We start from the raw sequence: 19248 nt of genomic DNA, 5'->3' as shown, positions 1-19248 counted from the left end.
TCTTTGTGTACAAGAGGCAATGGCAAAGAACACAATTTATATAAGAAAATGCCTTCAGAGATGTCAGTTCCCAGCGAAGAGTCAAAAGGGGTTAACCAAATGTGTTCTGTTGGACTGGGAAAGTTGTATAATCGTCAGTACATTGTGTTGTCATCTAACATTATATACAGTACATACAGAGGAATATAACTTATGGCAGGCACGTCTTATTTGTGTATAAAGAACATTCACACTCATACTTTATAATAGTTACTGAAAATGTTAAAATTCCAAAGAAAAAAAAATATAGGATTGGATTGTACTCAGGGTTTGTTTAATTAGAAAAGAAAATCATTATTGATACCCTTGAAATTACCTGAATATTTTTTTAGTGATGAATAATGAAAGTCTGATATTTTGACACTTTGACGTAACAAGAAAACAGTTTGATTTGAGTTTGATTTGTACAATTCCAAGTAAGAATGCTTAAATATACAACTAGCTAGGTTCAAGTTATAATACACATTTTTCCTTATTGTCTTTGGATTCAAGGGCAAGTTTAACTTATTTTGTTTCTCAAGTCTTCTTAATTTACTTCAATTCACGGCCCTCTCATCTCTCGGTAATAAAACAACATAGTGCAATATATTTTTTCCCTTATTTTCTTTGGATTCAAGGGAAAGTTTAGCGCATTTAATTTCTTATGTGTTCTTTGTCACTAAATCTTCACTTGGATCCATCTTCCGCTCATCTCTTTGTAATAAAACTCCATTTCTCTCTTGTCCCTCTGAACACTCCATTCCTCCCTCCTCCTCCTCCTCTTCCTCGTCTTCCTCATCCTCCATCTGGCTGTCCGTCTGCTGGTCTTCCTGTGCTGGTTCCTTCTGCTGTGTCTGCTGCTGCTGCTGTTGCTGGGTCTGCTGTAACTGCTGCTGCTGCTGTTGCTCTCGTTTCTTGAGTTCAGAGTGGCGCCATTTCATCCTTCTGTTCTGGAACCAAACTTTGACCTGCAAGCGAAGAGTTCTCATTACAAAGTAGACTAGGAAATACATAATATCTATATCTATTGATTTATCTATCTATCTGTCTATCTATTACTATTAATACTTCAAAGCTCATCTTTCTTTTTTTTTTTTTTTTTCTAGGGACTGTATTTTGAAGCGTCTTGCACAGTTCAGTTTCTAGAGGTTTCAGATTATGTTGATCACGTTCTCACGGCTACGTTCCTCATACAGATCAGTGCGCATACTCAAAATTTCTCTACATTTTTTTTTACAATCGTCTTTAATCAATCATGTGTTCATTGCACTCCATTCCTGCTACAGAGAGAAAGAGGGATTGAAGCCGTGATTCACAGTTATTTCAACTTCCAAATCAATATTTCCGCCCTTGTTTCAACCAAAGCGTTACTTCACCTTCAGGGTTCACAAGGGAGTCATTCTGCACTATACGAACCAGCTCGAACCAAGTGAAACCTTACAGCCACCAATCACCTCTCAGCATTCCGTTACGTGACCCAGAGAGTCAATGGGAGCAATTATCACATTCTGCTCGTCCTCCTCACGTGCACTCTGGAACGTGGTGAATTGAAGGAGTGGCGGGACGAACAGCGGGGATTCGAATTGAAGAACGAAGGTAAATGTTGTCTCGTTTTTCTTGATTTTGTTTGATTTTTGTAGAGGGTTAAGGAAGAAAGTTCTGGGATGTGGAAGTTATGACTCTCTCTCTCTCTCTCTCTCTCTCTCTCTCTCTCTCTCTCTCTCTCTCTCTCTCTCTCCTGCGCCGCATCTCCCCTTCTCTCAAAAGGTTCTAGATAAAGTTACACAGGTTTTGAAATGTATTTTTTTATGGTTCTAGAGCCAAATTAACAAGATTTTTACATTATCAACTGAGAAATACTTGTAAGAATCCTGGCCAATCATCTCTGGTGCATTTTAACATACTTATAAGAGAGCAAAGCGTTTCATAATACAAGGCTTAGTAGTCAGTGCATGATGGCTTCAGTGGAGACGAGAAAGTTTAATATTAGACAGACTTATGAATATACAGACGACAGGTGGTCTATGTATTTCAGTATGTGCAATAGTTTGGCACGCGTGGCTGTCCCGGGTTTGTTGTTAGAGCAGTTGTTAGTGTCGTTAATGTTTCATGGCTCGAGACACTTAACGGGGACACAAGACTTGGTGGGGGAGGCGAATGTTGGCTTGCGCTGTGCTGGGCGGGAGGAGTAAGTGGTAAATATTTGTGTTCTTAAACGTGCGTCTTTATCGCGATCTCTTTTAACAGCTTTAGTGGAAATTATTGGGGTTGTCAAGGGAGGTTTCGTATTCTTCATAATTGCTGCGTTTCTGTCACCACTGGGCATAGCAGCACTAGTAGAAGTTGTTGGTGTTCTCAAGGGAGGTTTCGTATTCTTCATCATTGGTGCGTTTCTATCTTCACTGGTTATAACATCACTACTGGCAGTTATTGGGGTTCTCAAGGGTGCTTTCATGATTCCAGTGATGGCTTTATGATATTGTGGTAGTCGGGAGAAAAGCAAAATGACAAATATCTCTGGCATTCTCAGTCATTTCTGCTTCTTCGTCTCGACTTATAATAACCGCTGTAGTGGAAGTTACTGGGGTTCTCAAGGGTGTTTTGATTATGGCATAGTTTAAAAAAAAGATTCTGCACCTTTAACAGGCTTTGATAGAAATTTCATGATTCCAGTGATAGATTAACGCGAATTGGACAACATTAATAGGAATCAACACGTAGTGGAAATTACTGCGAGTCCTCGAGGGTGCTTTCATGATTCTAGTAATAATTTAACACGAGCTGCGCATCGCTAATGGAAATAAACATCACGGGAACCTAACTACTAATTTCTCTGGCGTTCCTGATGAGACTCCGCTTCAGAACACTGATAAAGAACACCATTTCAACATAGCGATGAAAGAAGTGTCAGAATACAAGCCCAGGATAAGGAAGGAGGGCGCAGTTTCAGATAGCAAGTTTATTTACACAAGGCTAAGGTCGGAGTGGTTCCTTAGTCTTTCCCATACTGGTTACGAAACACTTGGGAATCCGAACAGTATCCGAACACTGTCTTATTGTTGTTGCATCCGTCCTAATGTCACTGCCTACCACGCTGCACGCCCGCTGTGTGTTGATGCATCGTCCAGCTGTATATAGCGCTAAGATGATACAGATTGCGTTGTATATGAGTTGTTTGCGTGTGTTGGTTTCGTGGGACATTTCTAAGAGCGAAACTTTATACTTGACTTAACCTGATGTTGAAATTCCTGTTATCTTCGTAATATAAACTAAGTATAATCTGTAATATGAACTAACTGTAATTTCTTGCCAATTTGAAAAGGCGAACAGTTTCAGGTAATTTTTATTTATTTATTTTTTTAATGTTAGGAGAGTATTGATGATTATAAAAGCGAAGCAATGCCTAAGATGAATAAGATAGACCTGAGATGCAATTGTTATCATCTTTTGCAACCGTGAACTGACTAGAAATCAAACTCCACATATTTTGCAAAGTTTCAGATACCCGTCTTTTCAAATTATAGGAACATACTGATAATTATAAAAAAAGCGAAACATCATCTTTGCAACGGAGAACTGACCCAAAAAATTAAACTCCACTATTTTGCAAAGTTTCAGATACCCGTCTTTTCAAATTATAGGAACATACTGATAATCATAAAAGCGAAACATTACATTGCCTAAGATAAGATAGAACTGGACAGCAAGGATGATCATGTAGCAGTTCAAAATCTGCCTGTAGTTTAACTTCCACTAAGCTAAATGGTTGAGTCACCCAGAGAAGCACGTACTGTACCATCAACAGGTGAATGCGATAGAAAACGAGTAATATGACTTGTGGCAATGCAAGCTCATGGAACCATGCGTGTTGTGCCCGTAGAGTTTGCGCACCCAAGAATAATACGTGGCTGAGTTAATATTACCAATTGCTACACGCTCTAGATAGACGAGAATAAAAACGTATGAATAAGGAGTAATATGTGTATGTGTGCCTCATTCATGCCTCGTCTCACCTCACCACACTTAAGTATGTCAATGTTACACGGTATGTTTCATGCGCTAAAAGAGAGAGGGAGAGAAAAAGAAAAAAAAAAGAGCATGTGTTTCATTTGTACGTCTTTCACCCTCTTCAGTACATCAATTGCTACACGCTACAGACATTCCATGCGCTAAAACAAAGAGATATTAGTAAAAAAATTCGTGTTTTATTCGTGGTTGTCCTCCCCTCACCCGATACATGAAGCAGGGGTATAAGTAACGGTATTTGAGCCTCACCGTACGTCTCCTCGCTTCCCCTCACACATACATAAGCAATGGCACCCACCTGCGCGTCGGTGAGTCCCAGGGTGGCCGCCAGCTGTCGTCTGTCCGGCTTGGTGATGTACTTCTGCATCTGGAACCGCTTCTCGAGGCCCTTCCGCTGCAGGTTACTGAACACCGCCCGCGTCCAGGTCCTCTTGCGCCGCCCGTGGGAGCCCGCTGCTGCCCCCGCGCCCACCACCTCTCCACGGTGCCCGCCTCCGCCGCCTCCGTACACTGGGAAGAAGAGCAGTGAAATAGTGAGACTGTGAAGCGAGTTTAGTTGAATGAGCGTGTTCTCAAAACTTTCGGTGTCTTGTAAGAATGATTAAAGTTATGTGTTTGAGTAATAAAGTAAATGAAATCATAGATAAAGTATAATGTTACGTAATCTTTCAATTTCTTCCTCAATTCCGACGCAAGGAAAAACTGAGATTATTGAAGTTTAGGCAAAAGAAGTAAACAATGGAACCAAATATATAAGTGGCACAGATCATGTAGATATGTCAAGTTAATCGACCTTACGTGGAATTATAGAAAAAAAAAAAAAAGACAAGCAAAAAGTAAAGGTAGCGAAGTAGGTTATGAAAAGAGTGAAGTTTAGAAACCTTCCATGAAATTATATATATAAAAAAAGACTTGCAAACATACGAACAATGACTTCCACACTATAAATATTCATACTAACCCAGTCTTTAATCTGTCTAGACCCTTAGTGCCTTGTTTAGCGGGAGACAACCTTGCCCCACTGTTCCCTCGCACCGAACAACCCATAACACATTCTTGTCATGTTTAGAATCCTGTGTGGGTTCCTGATGCACTCGTCGCCCCAAAAAGGCAAGTAAGTAGGTGAGGAGGTGTGTGTGTATGCGTGGAGGCAAGAGAGGGAGGCAAAGAGAGACAGAGAGAGTGTGAGAGAGAGACCCCATATTCAGAAACGCTTCGCTCTCTCACTACTACAATTTTCAAAGGCCACAGAGATGATTAGCCAGGTTCTCACGCGTTTTTCTCCTGTTAATAATGTAGAAATCTTGTTAATCTATCACTAGAATCATAAAAACACCCTTAAAAACCCACGTCACTTTAACTAGAGAGTCTTGAAAGTATGGAGTTGCAGGCAGGAGAGAGAGGAAGGGAGCGGGGTGCCCTTGTATAACCAGCCAGCCACCAGCGCCCCGCCAGCCCCACCAGCAGGCATGGAGGTGGCAGCTGGTGAGCGCCTGTCAACAGTTTTAGCGATAATTCTGCCCCTGGTGGTGTTGGCGCCGCGTGTTTGCTGCCTCGGATCATGTGCCTATAATCACGTTGAATGATGAAACGCTATAGCCTAATAAAAGTGAATGAATGCCGCCCTGGCCTGGAGAGCCGCGCCAAACATTGTTTCAACTCAAGTCGCCACTTCCCTTCACACGCTCCTCTCCTTTTAGTCCGCCCTGCCTTCCCGCTTTGCCTCAGGCGTGAACGAAAGGCAGAGAAAAGACCAAATTAACGAAAGCCAGCGGGGATGAGCTTATAAACAAACGAGAATGAGTCAAAATGCCGACAGAAGCGCGTAAACTGTTTGTTCTTCCCCAATCACAGTGCTCCGCGTGCAGACCCACCAGCCCGTCACCGTAAACACGCTGCCAGGCTACCCCCACGCAACCCGCTGCCAGGGACACGACATTCGCCCCTGTGGCCCCGCGCTGCACAGGGGAGGGACGGGAGGGCGGGTGGTGGTGTGTGAGAGAGGTGGTGGGTGAGATGTAGCGGGGAAGAGATGGTGGAGGAGAGGTGGATGAGAGATAGTGGGTGTTCTTTCTTCTTCTTCTTCTTCTTCCTCCTCCTCCTGCTTCGTGTTAACTTGTCTATAGTGATGTGGGCGGGAAATGTATACATGGTGGTATAGTGAAGATTTTACCGAAGGGAAGACACGTGCGGAGTGATCTGTGCTCTCTCTCTCTCTCTCTCTCTCTCTCTCTCTCTCTCTCTCTCTCTGTCAGTCTTCGTAACGTTACATTTTGACCACCCACCCATGAGAGAGAGAGAGAGAGAGAGAGAGAGAGAGAGAGAGAGAGAGAGAGAGAGAGAGAGAGAGAGAGAGACTCGGCGTACCCATCCCATTCAACATTCAAGTTTGTTTTCTTTGTTGCATGAGACTCGATTTATTTCCTTCCTAACTGTTGACGTTCAAACTACTTAGAGAGAAAGGAAGGCGTTAAGAGGGAACTTAAGTCATCACCCATCTGGTCACACACACACACACACACACTCTTTCTCTCTCTTTCTCTCTCTCTCTCTCTCTCTCTCTCTCTCTCTCTCTCTCTCTCTCTCTCTCTCTCTCTGGGACCTCGGTAAAGCTATAAACGATGACGAGAAAGAAAGAGAAAGAAAGACAATGAAAGAGGAAGCATAAAAGAAACAGGAAAGAAGGAGAAGGAGGAAGAGAAGGAGGAGGAACAGAGATAAACAACAGGAAGGACAAAAGAACGAAAGGGAGACAATGAAGAAGGCAACAGAAGAAAAACACACGAGGAGGAGGAGGAGGAGGAGGAGGAGGAAGAGAAGAAGAAAGAGAAAGCGAAGAAGGAACAAAAACTAACAAATGGAAAGAAAAACAGATGACAATAGTGAAGAAGGGAAATGAAACAGTAGCAATAAAAGAAGGAGAAAGAGAAGAAGAAGAAAAAGGAGAAACAAAAAGAAAAGAAAACGGGTAAGAAAGATAACGGAAGGTATATGAAACAGTAGCAGTAAAGGGAAGAAGAGGAAGAGGAGGAGGAGGAGGAACAGCTAAGGGAGGAAGGGCGTCCACACTCTACTGGTAATGGTTTCTATAGCTTATTTGTCCAAAGGCGACCTTCTCCAGCAGGCGAGTGTTTGACGTGAGGAAAACAACATTAAACATTACGAGAAGAGCTTCCTTTCTCTCTCTCTCTCTCTCTCTCTCTGTCTCTCTATCTCTCTCTCTCTCTCTCTCTCTCTCTTCTGCTTTCGTTTCTGTTATGTTTCTTCTCGTTTCTCCTTGTGTTTGTTCTGTTTCTCGTCATATTTGTCTTCTTTCCTCTTTCGTTCTTTTCTCTCTCTCTTTTTCTCTCTCTCTCTCTTCTTTGCTAATCGTCTTATCTTTCTAACACTTCATTATTTCTTTCTCCCTTTCCTCTTTGCTTTATTTGTTCAGAGAGAGAGAGAGAGAGAGAGAGAGAGAGAGAGAGAGAGAGAGAGAGAGAGAGAGAGAGAGAGAGAGAGAGAGAGAGGAGAGAGGAGACTGCTTCACACATCCTTACTAAGTACAATAGTTCAACATTTTTATCTCCTCCTCCTCCTTCTCCTCCTCTTTCTCCTCCTCCTTCTCCTCCTCCTCCTCCTCCTCCTCCTCCTTCATCTCCTCTTCCTCTTCCTCTTCCTCGTAAATAGCAGGAGGGCGCCCTTCTGAGGGACCCCCCAAATTTTATGGCACGGGTGGTGGCCGGACCCAGCTGGTGAAGGAGGAAGAGGAGGAGGAGGAGGAGGAGGAGGTGAAGGAGGGAGATGGAGGAGGAGGAGGTTGGATGATAAATATAGACTGGGTGAGTAAGTGGTGAATGAGGATAGATAAATAGATAGATAAATGGATGGATAGATAGATAGATAGATAGTTGGATAGATACAGGCAAATATAGCTTTAATATGTAACTTAAAAAGATAACAAATAGAATGCAAGAAAGAAAAATGTAAAAAAATATTCCGATAATTATAAATTTCTATTATTTTTAGCTTAACATTAAACTACAACAACAACAACAACAACAACAACAACAACAACAACAACAACAACAACTACTACTACTACTACTACTACTACTACTACTACTACTACTACTACTACTACTACTACTATAACCTTCAATACTCACGGGCGGGGTAAGGAAGTAGGTGGGCGGGGTGGGTAGCATAGAGAGGGGCGTAATAGAATGCAGGTTCCGAAGGGCATTTTCCCCCGGGGGCGTCACACACACAGGAGGCGAGGCACGGGAGGGAGGCGCTGCTGCAGGGAGGCGGGGAGGTGGGGGTGGTAGGGGAGGGCTGCAGGCGGCTGGAGGGGGACGGGGGTGGCTGGAGGTGGTGCTGGTGGTGGTGGTGGGGTGGTGATGGCTGTGTGTCTGTGGGAGAGAAAATGATGATGATAGTGATGCTAATAATAGCGGTGATGATGATGATAATAATAATAATAATAATGATAAGGGATAGTTTTGGTTATGATCTAGTTTAATCTCTCTCTCTCTCTCTCTCTCTCTCTCTCTCTCTCTCTCTCTCTCTCTCTCTCTCTCTCTCTCTCTCTCTCTCTCTCTATATCACTAATAAGAAGAGAAAATTACTGTTTTAGCTATTATTCAACCCCCCCCCTCTCTCTCTCTCTCTCTCTCTCTCTCTCTCTCTCTCTCTCTCTCTCTCTCTTGTCAGTCGTCAGTCCCCGCCAGCTTCTGTGTTACGCTTCTCCTCATCACAAGATTCAAATTAATTGATTAGTGATGAGAGAAGATTGCCCCTCGCTTATTGCTAAATGATTAGGACGTGCAACAAAAACTCTCTCTCTCTCTCTCTCTCTCTCTCTCTCTCTCTCTCTCTCTCTCTCTCTCTCTCTCTCTCCACACACACGCTCCTTTGCTCCCACGTCTCCTCCATTCCTTTCCCCTTTCCCTCCCTCCCTCTCCCTCTCTCTCTCTCTCTCTCTCTCTCTCTCTCTCTCTCTCTCTCTCTCTCTTTCTCCCCCTCTCTCCAGCCTCCCTTCCTTCTTCACTCATCACCCTCCCCTCATGAGTTAGACCAGAACCAAGAGAAAGGTGATGATGGGTGGTGTTTGGCTGCCTTCCCCCCTCCCCCACCACCACCACCACCACCACCACCACCACTAACAACAACACTTCTCCCAGCTCCATCATTATCATCATCATTATCATTATATACAATCGATGACAGAAGTGAGATAAGAGAGAGAGAGAGAGAGAGAGAGAGAGAGAGAGAGAGAGAGAGAGAGAGAGAGAGAGAGAGAGAGAGAGAGAGAGAGGGGAATTTTTAATCTCTCTCTCTCTCTCTCTCTAGGCCTGCCCGTTTAAAGAGCCTACACGAATATTTACCTAAGCCTAAATTGTTACTGTTTGTGGCTTCGAAACCCGCTAATGAACCAGGAACAACAATGGCGGTTCCGGAGCTTCAGAGAGAGAGAGAGAGAGAGAGAGAGAGAGAGAGAGAGAGAGAGAACACATAACGAAAGACGAATCGAAGTAGAAAGAGAAGCGAAGAAAGAAAAAAAAAAGAAGAAAAGTGGAAGGAAAGAGGGAAAGAGGGGAAAGAGGGGAGGGTCAGGGGTCATGTCACGTCAGGGGGGAGCAGGGGAGGGGGAGGTCAAGCCGCTGACAGGAGCAGGGTGTCAGGGAGCCTCGAAAACAAACGAGCATCACGCTTTTCAATCTCACCGAAGTCAAACAAACAAGACATTTTAGGCTTCCAGCGGGACCAGGCGGGAGGGGCTTTCTCTCTCTCTCTCTCTCTCTCTCTCTCTCTCTCTCTGTTCAGTTTTTCGATTTCCTTTTCATTTTATCTTTTTTTCCTCTTCTGTTTTTTTTCATATCTTCTTTTTTTCTTCTCCTCTCTCACCTTTCCTCTTTTCCTTCTTCTCTTCTCTTACCTTGTTCCATTCCTTTTCTTCCCTCTCTCTCTCTCTCTTTCCTTCTACCAGTTTCTCTCTCTCTCTTTTCTTCTTTTCTCCCTCCTTCCCTTTCTCCTTCTCTTGTTTTGTTCTTATTCTTCATTTCTCCTTTTCTTTCTCTTCTTTCCTCCCTCCTCTCTTTTCGTTTGCTTTACCCTTCTTTATCTACCTCTCTTTTCTTCCCTGTCCTCCCGTCTCTTCCTTCTTATACTTACTTTCTCTTCCTTTTTCTTCCCTCTCCATTTCTTTCTTTCCGTCTGTCCCTCTGTCCTCTCCTTCCTATTCTTCTTCATTTCTCTCTTTTCTTCCATAATTTTCTTGTTTTTGCATAACCTTACACTCTTTCTTTCCTCTCTTTTCTTCCCTCTAACCTTCCATCCCTTTCTTTCTCTCTCTCTCTCTCTCTCTCTCTCTTCTTTTCCCTCTCTGGCCTCCTCTCTTCTCTAACGACGGAGGTGATGAAAAAGTCAATTCTCGTCACTAATAATCAGAATCTTCCCCAAAAGGAGATGTGAAATTTTGCAAGGCTTAGTCACATCCTGTTTATTCCCACGTTTCATTATGTTGTACCTCCATTAGCGCCTTTTTTCCCTCCTCCTCCTTCCCTCTTCGTAAACTCTTCCCTCATCGGCGGGCGCGGCATCTCTCTCTCTCTCTCTCTCTCTCTCTCTCTCTCTCTCTCTCGACTTCGTGAATGAGGAAAAAGTATCTTTTTTTTGGACAGAGAGAGAGAGAGAGAGAGAGAGAGAGAGAGAGAGAGAGAGAGAGAGAGAGAGAGAGAGAGAGAGAGAGAGAAGAGAGAAAGTTGAAACACACACACACACACACACACACACACACACACACACACACAAGAGGAAAGACGAAACAATAATGAACCAGAAAGAAAAGATCAAGATTACGAAAGGAAAAAAAAATTATAAGATGATCGAGTTGAGGACTGAAGAATGGCTTGGAGGGAACCTGGGAGTGCCTAGGAGCGCTTGGGAGTGTCTGGGAGTGCCTGGGAGTGCCTGGGAGCGCTTGGGAGTGTCTGGGGGTGCCTGGGAATGTCTGGGAGTATCTGAGAGTGCCTGGAAGTGCCTGGAAGTGCCTGGTAGTGTCTGTGGGTTGGCACTGTATTGGTTCTCTCCCGTGGCACGCCGGTTTGTCTGGCGAGTGTCTGTTGAGGTGCTAATTAGTAAATAATCCAGAGAGAGAGAGAGAGAGAGAGAGAGAGAGAGAGAGAGAGAGAGAGAGAGAGAGAGGGGGATGAGAGAAATTACAATTAACTTTCCCTCCTTCCATCTTTTTCTATCTTAACTTTTTTTTTCTCTATCCTCCTCCTCTTCTTCTTCCTCCTTTTTCCATTTTTTTCTTTTATTTTTTTTATTTTTTTCTTTTTTCTCTGTCCTCCTCCTCTTCTTCCTCCTTCTCCATTTTTCTTTCCTTTCAATTTTTTCCTTTCTTGTTGTTCCTTTGACTTTTTTTATGTTCTAGTTCTTGAGAGAGAGAGAGAGAGAGAGAGAGAGAGAGAGAGAGAGAGAGAGAGAGAGAGAGAGAGAGAGAGAGAGAGAGAGATAAATCGACATTACCCTGTCATTTTCCCCCGGAGCGCCCACGCCTCACACAACAGTGGCACAGAGAAGCGAGCGATAACCAAGATTAATAATATATACACCAGAACGATTAAAATATTCGCTGCTTCACTCTGTATTGACTTTGTATATTGCACTGGACACCATATTTTGCAGTATTTTGTGTGTTTTTTCTTGTATTTCTTGTGTATTATTCATTTTGGAGTATGTAAGGTTTAGTATTATTTATTTATCTATTTATCTATTTATTTTATTTTTTTTGGTGTATATTACTTGGGGTTTCCTATGTTTATCTTGTATTGGACACGATATTATGCAGCATTTTGTATTTTTCATCAGTATTTTATCAAGTAATCCACCTTGTAGTATGTATCATTGCTATTATGTCTTTTCCTGTCTTTGGCGTCGATAAACTAACTATCGGGGCGGCGAGGGGAGCTAGAGGCTTGTTGTGGAGGCGTCTGATGGCTGCCCTGATAACCCCTTCATCTACACTCATTACATTTCGACCCCCTCTCTCCACCCGCCCATTAGAGACAGCTGTTGTTGTTGTAGCCTTGATGTACACTCCTTTATCACCACGAGTCTTTGGTGTTATAAGGACAGTACTGTTTGCATGAGTGTCTGGCGGGTTTGTTCCGATTACTACCCATGTCCGTCACTGATTACTCGAGATACGTTTAATTGTCAGTGGTCGTGGCCTATGTTAGATAAATGAAGGGCTGCGTATTGTCATTGGGATAAGCTTAACCTATCTGGGGTCGTTTACATAGTTTGCATCGTGGTACTTGTTATATTATGAAACACGTGGTACTTTTGCGTAATGGTATGATTGTAGTGCTTGTTATATTACGTGTGTACTTTTACTTAGGTTCCATTGTACTTACTAACCTAACCTAACCTAACCTAACCTAACCTAACCTAACCTAACCTAAACTAACCTAAGCTAACCTATCCTAACCTAACCTAACCTAACCTAATCTAATCTAAACTAAACTAACCTAACCTAACCTAACCTAAACTAACCTAAGCTAACCTAACCTAACCTAACCTAACCTAAACTAACCTAACCTAACCTATCCTAACCTAACCTAACCTAACCTAACCTAAACTAAACTAACCTAACCTAACCTAACCTAACCTAAACTAACCTAAGCTAACCTAACCTAACCTAACCTAACCTAACCTAAACTAACCTAACCTAACCTAACCTAAACTAACCTAACCTGACCTATCCTAACCTAACCTAACCTAACCTAACCTAAACTAACCTAACCTAACCTAAGCCTAACCTAACCTAACCTAACCTAACCTAACCTAACCTAACCTAAACTAAACTAACCTAACCTAACCTAACCTAAACTAACCTAACCTAACCTAACCTAACCTAACCTAACCTAAACTAACCTAACCTATCCTAACCTAACCTAACCTAACCTAACCTAACCTAACCTAACCTAACCTAACCTAACCTAAACTAAACTAACCTAACCTAACCTAACCTAACCTAACCTAAGCCTAACCTAACCTAACCTAAACTAACCTAACCTAACCTAACCTAAACTAACCTAACCTAACCTAACCTATCCTAACCTAACCTAACCTAACCTAACCTATCCTAACCTAACCTAACCTAACCTAACCTAACCTAACCTAAACTAAACTAAACTAAACTAACCTAACCTAAACTAAACTAACCTAACCTAACCTAACCTAACCTAACCTAAACTAACCTAACCTAACCTAACCTAACCTAGAAGAGTCTCTGGGCAAGGGCAGCAGAAGAAAGGGAGATAAGTTCCATTAGAATTGTAGAAAAGGACTGCTTGAATTGCCAGTCCTTTAAAATGAAGGAATCTGGCCAAGAATAACACATTTAAGAAAAAAAAAAGACCATTAGAACTGCCAGACCATTTAGAGGAGGTGATCTGACAAAGGGCAACTAAATTAAGGGGAAAAGAAAGGCTCATTAGAATTAAACCCTTGAAGTGGATGGAATCTAGCTAAGGGGTAACAAAATTAAAGGAAAAAAAAGCCCATTAAAAGTGGCAGGGCCTTACGGAACCCCGAAATCTAGTTCAGATATTATAAAGTGTCTTAAAATGAATGAGTTTAAGTCACAAACATGAGGGAATGCAGAATCGGGTAGAGAGTTTCGTGTTCTTGAATATTTTAGTCTTACTTTAAGTTTATTGGAAGTTATTGGGGATTTCAAGGGTGTTTTTATGATTCCGGTGACAGTTTAACAAGTTTTGTACCACTTGTGGGATAAAACACCACTGAGAAAAGAAAAAAAGAAGAGAAAAACAAAGAAGAGAAAGAGAGAGAAAGAAAACATTGACAGATTAAAAAGAAAGAAAAAAACAGGTAATTTTTTTCAAGTCACAAAGTAAAGAAATGTAAAATAACAAGGTGTGAATTGCAACATTACTCTGATTAGTGAAGTCCGTCAGGTGTGTGGACAGGTGTGTGTTTACCCTGAGATACCTGGGTGAGTGACGGTCGGACAGGGAAAGAGGGAGATGGAGAGAAAGAGAGAGAGGAAAGGGAAGAGAAGGAGATGGGAAGGGAAAAGGAGGGAGATGAAATGATGTAGAGGTGATAATGTGAAGTGTGAAATATAAGAGAGAGAGAGAGAGAGAGAGAGAGAGAGAGAGAGAGAGAGAGAGAGAGAGAGAGAGAGAGAGAGAGAGAGAGAGAGAGAGAGAGAGAGAGAGAGAGGTGAGGTGAGGTGGATGGAACAAAAAAGAAAAAAATCACGACAAATAGACAGACAGACAGACAGACAGACAGACAGATAAAACAGACACGAATAAAAATAGACAAATTTACAGACAGACAAAAAAAAAAAAGACGAAACACAGAAGCATCAAAAAAAAAAAAAAAAACCAAACTAACGAACAAACTAACAAATCCCACACCCAGAGAGAGAGAGAGAGAGAGAGAGAGAGAGAGAGAGAGAGAGAGAGAGAGAGAGAGAGAGAGAGAGAGGCACTTTCTTCCCTACCCTTTACACCGCTCGGATAAACACAGACACATCGGCTCCCGCTCCACCACCTCGGCGCCCCTTCCTTGAGTTATGGACTTCGAGGTGGCGTGAGGCCCAAACTTTACCTTTCTGGGCCAGGTGTGCAAGTGTTACCTGTGTGGCGCCCTGGCTCAACACCTGCACTCTTATCTCTCTCTCTCTCTCTCTCTCTCTCTCTCTCTCTCTCTCTCTCTCTCTCTCTCTCTCTCTCTCTCTGATTCTCGTTTTTTTCTTTATTCTTTTGTTTCGTTTTTTGTTGTATTTTTTCTTTTTTTTTATTTTGTTGTGTTGTTTATTTCTTTGTTGTTTTGCGTAAATTATTCAGAAATTGCTACCTTGACTGTTTTTGTTAATGATTGTAATAGTGGTAGTAATAATTATTATGATGGTAATGATAAAAAAGATAGTAGTAGTAGTAGTAGTAGTAGTAGTTAATGTCTTCTCCTTATTCTTGTTATTCTTCTCTTCCTTCTTCCTTGTAACTATTATAAAAACTACTACTATTATCACTATTACTACTATCAATACTACCACCACCACTACTATTATTATCACTGTATCAATACTACCACCACCACTACTACTACTACTACTACTACCTCTGCTACTACTACTACTATTACTACTACTACTACCACTTCTGTTCCAGGCTCAGGGAGGGACGCCTGCACACACCTCACCGGACGCGCCAGAGAAGACAAGGTAATGTGCTTTTCATTTTTCAGTGTCCCGTGTTTTACAAAAGGCGATGCTGAAGAAAACGAAGGCAGAGTAGCTGGGAATGTTTTTTTTTTTTTTTTTTGACCTGCTGGTGTTTAAATTGCTTGGAAAATGTGAAAGGTGGTGTTTTTTTTCTTTTTCTTTTTCTTTTTTTTGCGATTTGGTTTTATTCCGTTTTTTTTTTCGTGTTAAATTTTCTTGTTCATATTTTGTTTCGCGTGTTTTTTTTAATGTTTTTTTGTTTTGTTTATATTATTTATATTTATTTATTTATTTTATTTATTTATTTATTTATTTTTTGCGTGTTTGTTTATTTCAAGATTTCGACTGATTTTATGCTGGACTTTTGTATTAATCTATTCTTATTTACCTGTATTTTTTTTCTCAATGTCACATATACAAAAAATCAAACCTACAGAACCTGATTTTATGGCACGAAATTGGGCCAGATACCAAATACCTTTTTTTCTTACGTAAACACTGGCAAAGGGCAACACAAAATTGAAGCAAAAAGGAACACGATTGCCAATTTCCAAAGAGACACCAAATAGAAAAATGAAATAGAGAATAATTGTCTTAAAACCTCGAAAGAGTTCAAGTCATAGGAAGGAGGAAATACAGAAGCAGGTGGGGAGTTCCAGAGTTTACCAGAGAAAGGGGTGGATGATTGAGAATACTGGTTAACTCTTGCATTAGAGAGATGGACAGAACAGGGGTGAGAGAAAGAAGAAAGTTTTGTGCACCGAGGCCGCGGGAGGAGGGGAGACATGCAGTTAGCAAGATCAGAAGAGCAGTTAGCGTGAAAATAGCGGTAGAATATAGCAAGAGATGCAACATAGCGGTGATGAGCGATAGGCTGAAGACAGTCGGGTAGAGAAGACGAGTTAAGATGAAAATAATGGTCAATTTATTTATTTTTTTTTCATATTTTGTATATTTTCTTCATCCACTCATTAATATTTTAGCGATTATTGTTTTAGTTCAGACTTATCCTTAAACTAAAACACACACACACACACACTCTCTCTCTCTCTCTCTCTCTCTCTCTCTCTCTCTCTCTCTCCCTTTCTCTCTCTCTCTCTCTTACCTTTCCTTGGTTCCGCTGCTAGCAACCTTTCCACGCCAAATTTAAGGGGCGGGGTAGCAACTGGGGGGAGGAAGAAGCCTTAGCATTGTGGGCGTGGCGTGGGCTGCGGACGTGGGCGGGCGTGGGGCTGGGGGGCGGGGCAGGACAACACAGGCAGCGGTTCGGGGCACTGCGGGCGGGGCGGGGAGAAGAAAGGGCGGTTTCATCCCCTCTTTAGCCTCCAGCATCGTTAGCAGGCCGCCCAGGGGAGGGAGTGTGGGCGGGGCAATCTCCCAGGGTAGCGCCCGTGGGAGGAACATGGTGTGGGCGTGAAGAACCGGCGTGATTTTTAATGTTTTTCTGTTGCCTTTTATTTTTTCATTTGCGTGTGTGTGTGTGTGTGTGTGTGTGTGTGTTTATGGAGTTGGTTCAGTGTTTGTGGATGTGGGCGTGCATGTGTTTGTGGTTTTCCAGTTGTTTGCGGTGATTGTTCTTACGTGTGCGTGCGTGCGTGCGTGCGTGTGCGTGATTTTGCAGTTAATTCCAGTGTTTTCTTGCGCGAGTGCGTGAGTGTGTTAACGTGACGCACGAATCTTGTCTTGAAACTTAAAAAAAATCACAGTTTCCTCTTCTCCTCTTCACTAACCCGTCCCTGTATGGTGGAAGCGTCACCTTAGCAGCGTCACAGCATCAACAGACACGTCACAACATCATCAGACACGTCACAGCACCACAACACAGTAACACAGGCTTGGGACGGCGCCACCACTCCCGTCACGCTACACTTGTGAGGCACTGACTGACCGGAGCAATACCCAAGCGCCCGCGATGCCCCGAGGGTCTTGTCTTATCTTGTGCCCCGCCTTAGCTCCGCCCTTCACCCTTTACTCTTCCCCATCAGCCCTCTAACGTTGGTAACCTGAGCCATACCCTTCACTTTAGGTTAGTTTGAGTAAATTTATGTAGATTCTCGTCTTTATATCACTCGTGTCTAAATTTGCCTCGTTTATTAAGTTAGTTTACTTCACTGGCTTATTTAGTGGCGATTAACCAATAGCAAACAAGGAAGGGACTTCTAATCTACGACTGGCTATATATACAAGCCGTTTAAGTCTTTTCCCGCCCTCCTATTGGTCCAGCGTGCCAGAGCGAGGCGGTGATTGGTGCAGAAGTTGTGGGCTGTGCCAAGGGGCGTGTCTTGTTGCTCCCAGTAGTGCCACCTTACTAGGCACTGTGAGGGTTGCTGTGGCACTCTTGGGCACCTGTTTCTCTCTCTCTCTCTCTCTCTCTCTCTCTCTCTCTCTCTCTCTCTCTCTCTCTCTCTCTCTCTCTCTCTCTCTCTCTCTCTCTCTCTCTCTCTCTCTAAGAATGTAAAACAGTAGACAAAACTTAAAGGAAGAAATAAAGAAAAGGAAGGGAGAGAAAAGGAAGAGAAGAGAAAGGGAGAGAGAGAAAAGGAGGAAGGGAGGGAAGGAGTTGACAGGCCAGCAGTAGTATCAGTGTTCCCTCGTGTGTTTGGTGACCTCGCTTGACCTTTGTTGACATCAGGATTATCGCCTCTCGTCTTTCCCTTTGATCCTTCCTCCTTCCTCCATCCCTCCCTCCCTTCCTCCATCCCTCCGTCCCTCTCCCTCGTTAGTGTGTTTTTCGCCTCTATTCTGAATCACTTTGTCCTCTTACCAATATTTTCAAAGGCAATGGAGATGATAATCCTCGTTCTTATGTTCTTTCTCCTGCTAGTAATGTAGAAATGTTGTTAATCTGCCACTAGAACCTTAGAAACACCTTTGAAAATTCGTGTAACTTCAACTAGCGGGCAGAAGCGTTTCAAAATATGGTGCTCTCTCTCTCTCTCTCTCTCTCTCTCTCTCTCTCTCTCTCTCTCTCTCTCTCTCTCTCTCTCTCTCTCTCTCTCTCTCTTTTTTGCTAAATCGTCCGCAAACATCACAAGTTCATTATAGGCCTGCTTATCCCTCCTCCTCCTCCTCTTCCTCCTCCTCCTCCTCCTCCTCCTCCTCCTCCTCCTCCTCCTCCTCCTCCTCCTCCTTTTTTCTTCCTCCGTGAGTATATTTTTGTTTAATTTCTTTGTTTATCAATGTTCGTATACGAGTTCTTTGCTCTCTCTCTCTCTCTCTCTCTCTCTCTCTCTCTCTCTCTCTCTCTCTCTCTCTCTCTCTCTCTCTCTCTCTCTCTCTCTCTCTGAATAAAATATAGGTAAATTCTGAATGAGAGAGAGAGAGAGAGAGAGAGAGAGAGAGAGAGAGAGAGAGAGAGAGAGAGAGAGAGAGAGAGAGAGAGAGCGATAAAAAGGCAGGCAATTTAAACGTTGTTGTGAATATACTCTTTCACTCTCTCTCTCTCTCTCTCTCTCTCTCTCTCTCTCTCTCTCTCTCTCTCTCTCTCTCTCTCTCTCTCTCTCTCTCTCTCTCACACCTTCTCTCTACCCTCACCATTAGAGCTTCATTATCATCTCTTTATCGCTTTCGTCGCTTCCTTTCTTTATCATATTCTCGCTATTACCTTCATGATCTTTTCCTTTCCTTCTTCCTTCCTTCTGTTTTTCGTTTCATCGTATCTTTTTTTCTCTCTCTTATTCTTACTTTCTTTTATCTTTCTCTTTATCTCTTTTTTTTTTGGTAGTATTATCACTTGTTGTCTTCCTCTTTTCTTTTTATCTTCCTTCCTCTTTCTCTGTCTTCCCTTCTTCCCTCTCTCCTCCTTGTTTGTCATTTCTCCTCCTCTTCCTCCTCTTCAGAGAGAGAGAGAGAGAGAGAGAGAGAGAGAGAGAGAGAGAGAGAGAGAGAGAGAGAGAGAGAGAGAGAGAGAGACATGATACCACGAGTCACACCTTCTCTCTAAGTGGCTGGCGCGG

The 19248-nt window shown here is 42.7% G+C and overlaps 2 protein-coding genes across 4 annotated transcripts in view; one reads left to right on the top strand and one right to left on the bottom strand.

The window, feature by feature from the left end:
* Positions 1 to 15292, top strand: part of LOC135091798 (F-box/WD repeat-containing protein 7-like) — a 29565-nt gene extending 14273 nt beyond the window's left edge. Inside the window, exons 14-15 of the transcript XR_010262649.1 lie at positions 1401 to 1614; positions 15240 to 15292. The gene's annotated coding sequence lies outside the window, so the exon portion shown is untranslated. The remainder of the gene's footprint in view (positions 1 to 1400; positions 1615 to 15239) is intronic.
* LOC135091803 (H2.0-like homeobox protein) lies at positions 110 to 17195 on the bottom strand. Of its 3 annotated transcripts, XM_063989773.1 has the most exons (4): positions 16398 to 17195; positions 8193 to 8438; positions 4343 to 4554; positions 110 to 986 (listed from the first exon to the last, which is right to left on the bottom strand). In XM_063989773.1, exons 3-4 carry the CDS (start codon positions 4409 to 4411, stop codon positions 681 to 683), a joined length of 375 nt encoding a protein of 124 aa, XP_063845843.1. In that variant the 5' UTR covers positions 4412 to 4554; positions 8193 to 8438; positions 16398 to 17195; the 3' UTR covers positions 110 to 680. The 3 variants fall into 3 exon arrangements, with proteins under 3 accessions (XP_063845843.1, XP_063845846.1, XP_063845844.1); XM_063989776.1 differs by lacking the exons at positions 8193 to 8438; positions 16398 to 17195 and adding an exon at positions 5395 to 6146; XM_063989774.1 differs by lacking the exons at positions 8193 to 8438; positions 16398 to 17195 and adding an exon at positions 5006 to 5378.
* Between the last annotated feature and the right edge of the window lie 2053 nt (positions 17196 to 19248).

This window comes from Scylla paramamosain, chromosome 38, assembly GCF_035594125.1.
Source record: "Scylla paramamosain isolate STU-SP2022 chromosome 38, ASM3559412v1, whole genome shotgun sequence".
NCBI classification, from domain to species: domain Eukaryota; kingdom Metazoa; phylum Arthropoda; class Malacostraca; order Decapoda; family Portunidae; genus Scylla; species Scylla paramamosain.
Note: the sequence above shows the minus strand (reverse complement) of the source record. Positions and strands in the feature narration are given on the sequence as shown.

Coding starts and splice junctions, on each gene's coding strand:
- LOC135091803 (XM_063989773.1), bottom strand. CDS start 4,411: ATGCAGAAGTACATCACCAAGCCGGACAGACGACAGCTGGCGGCCACC. Junction 987..4,342: donor TGGGACTCACCGACGCGCAG/GTGGGTGCCATT, acceptor CTTCGCTTGCAG/GTCAAAGTTTGGTTCCAGAA.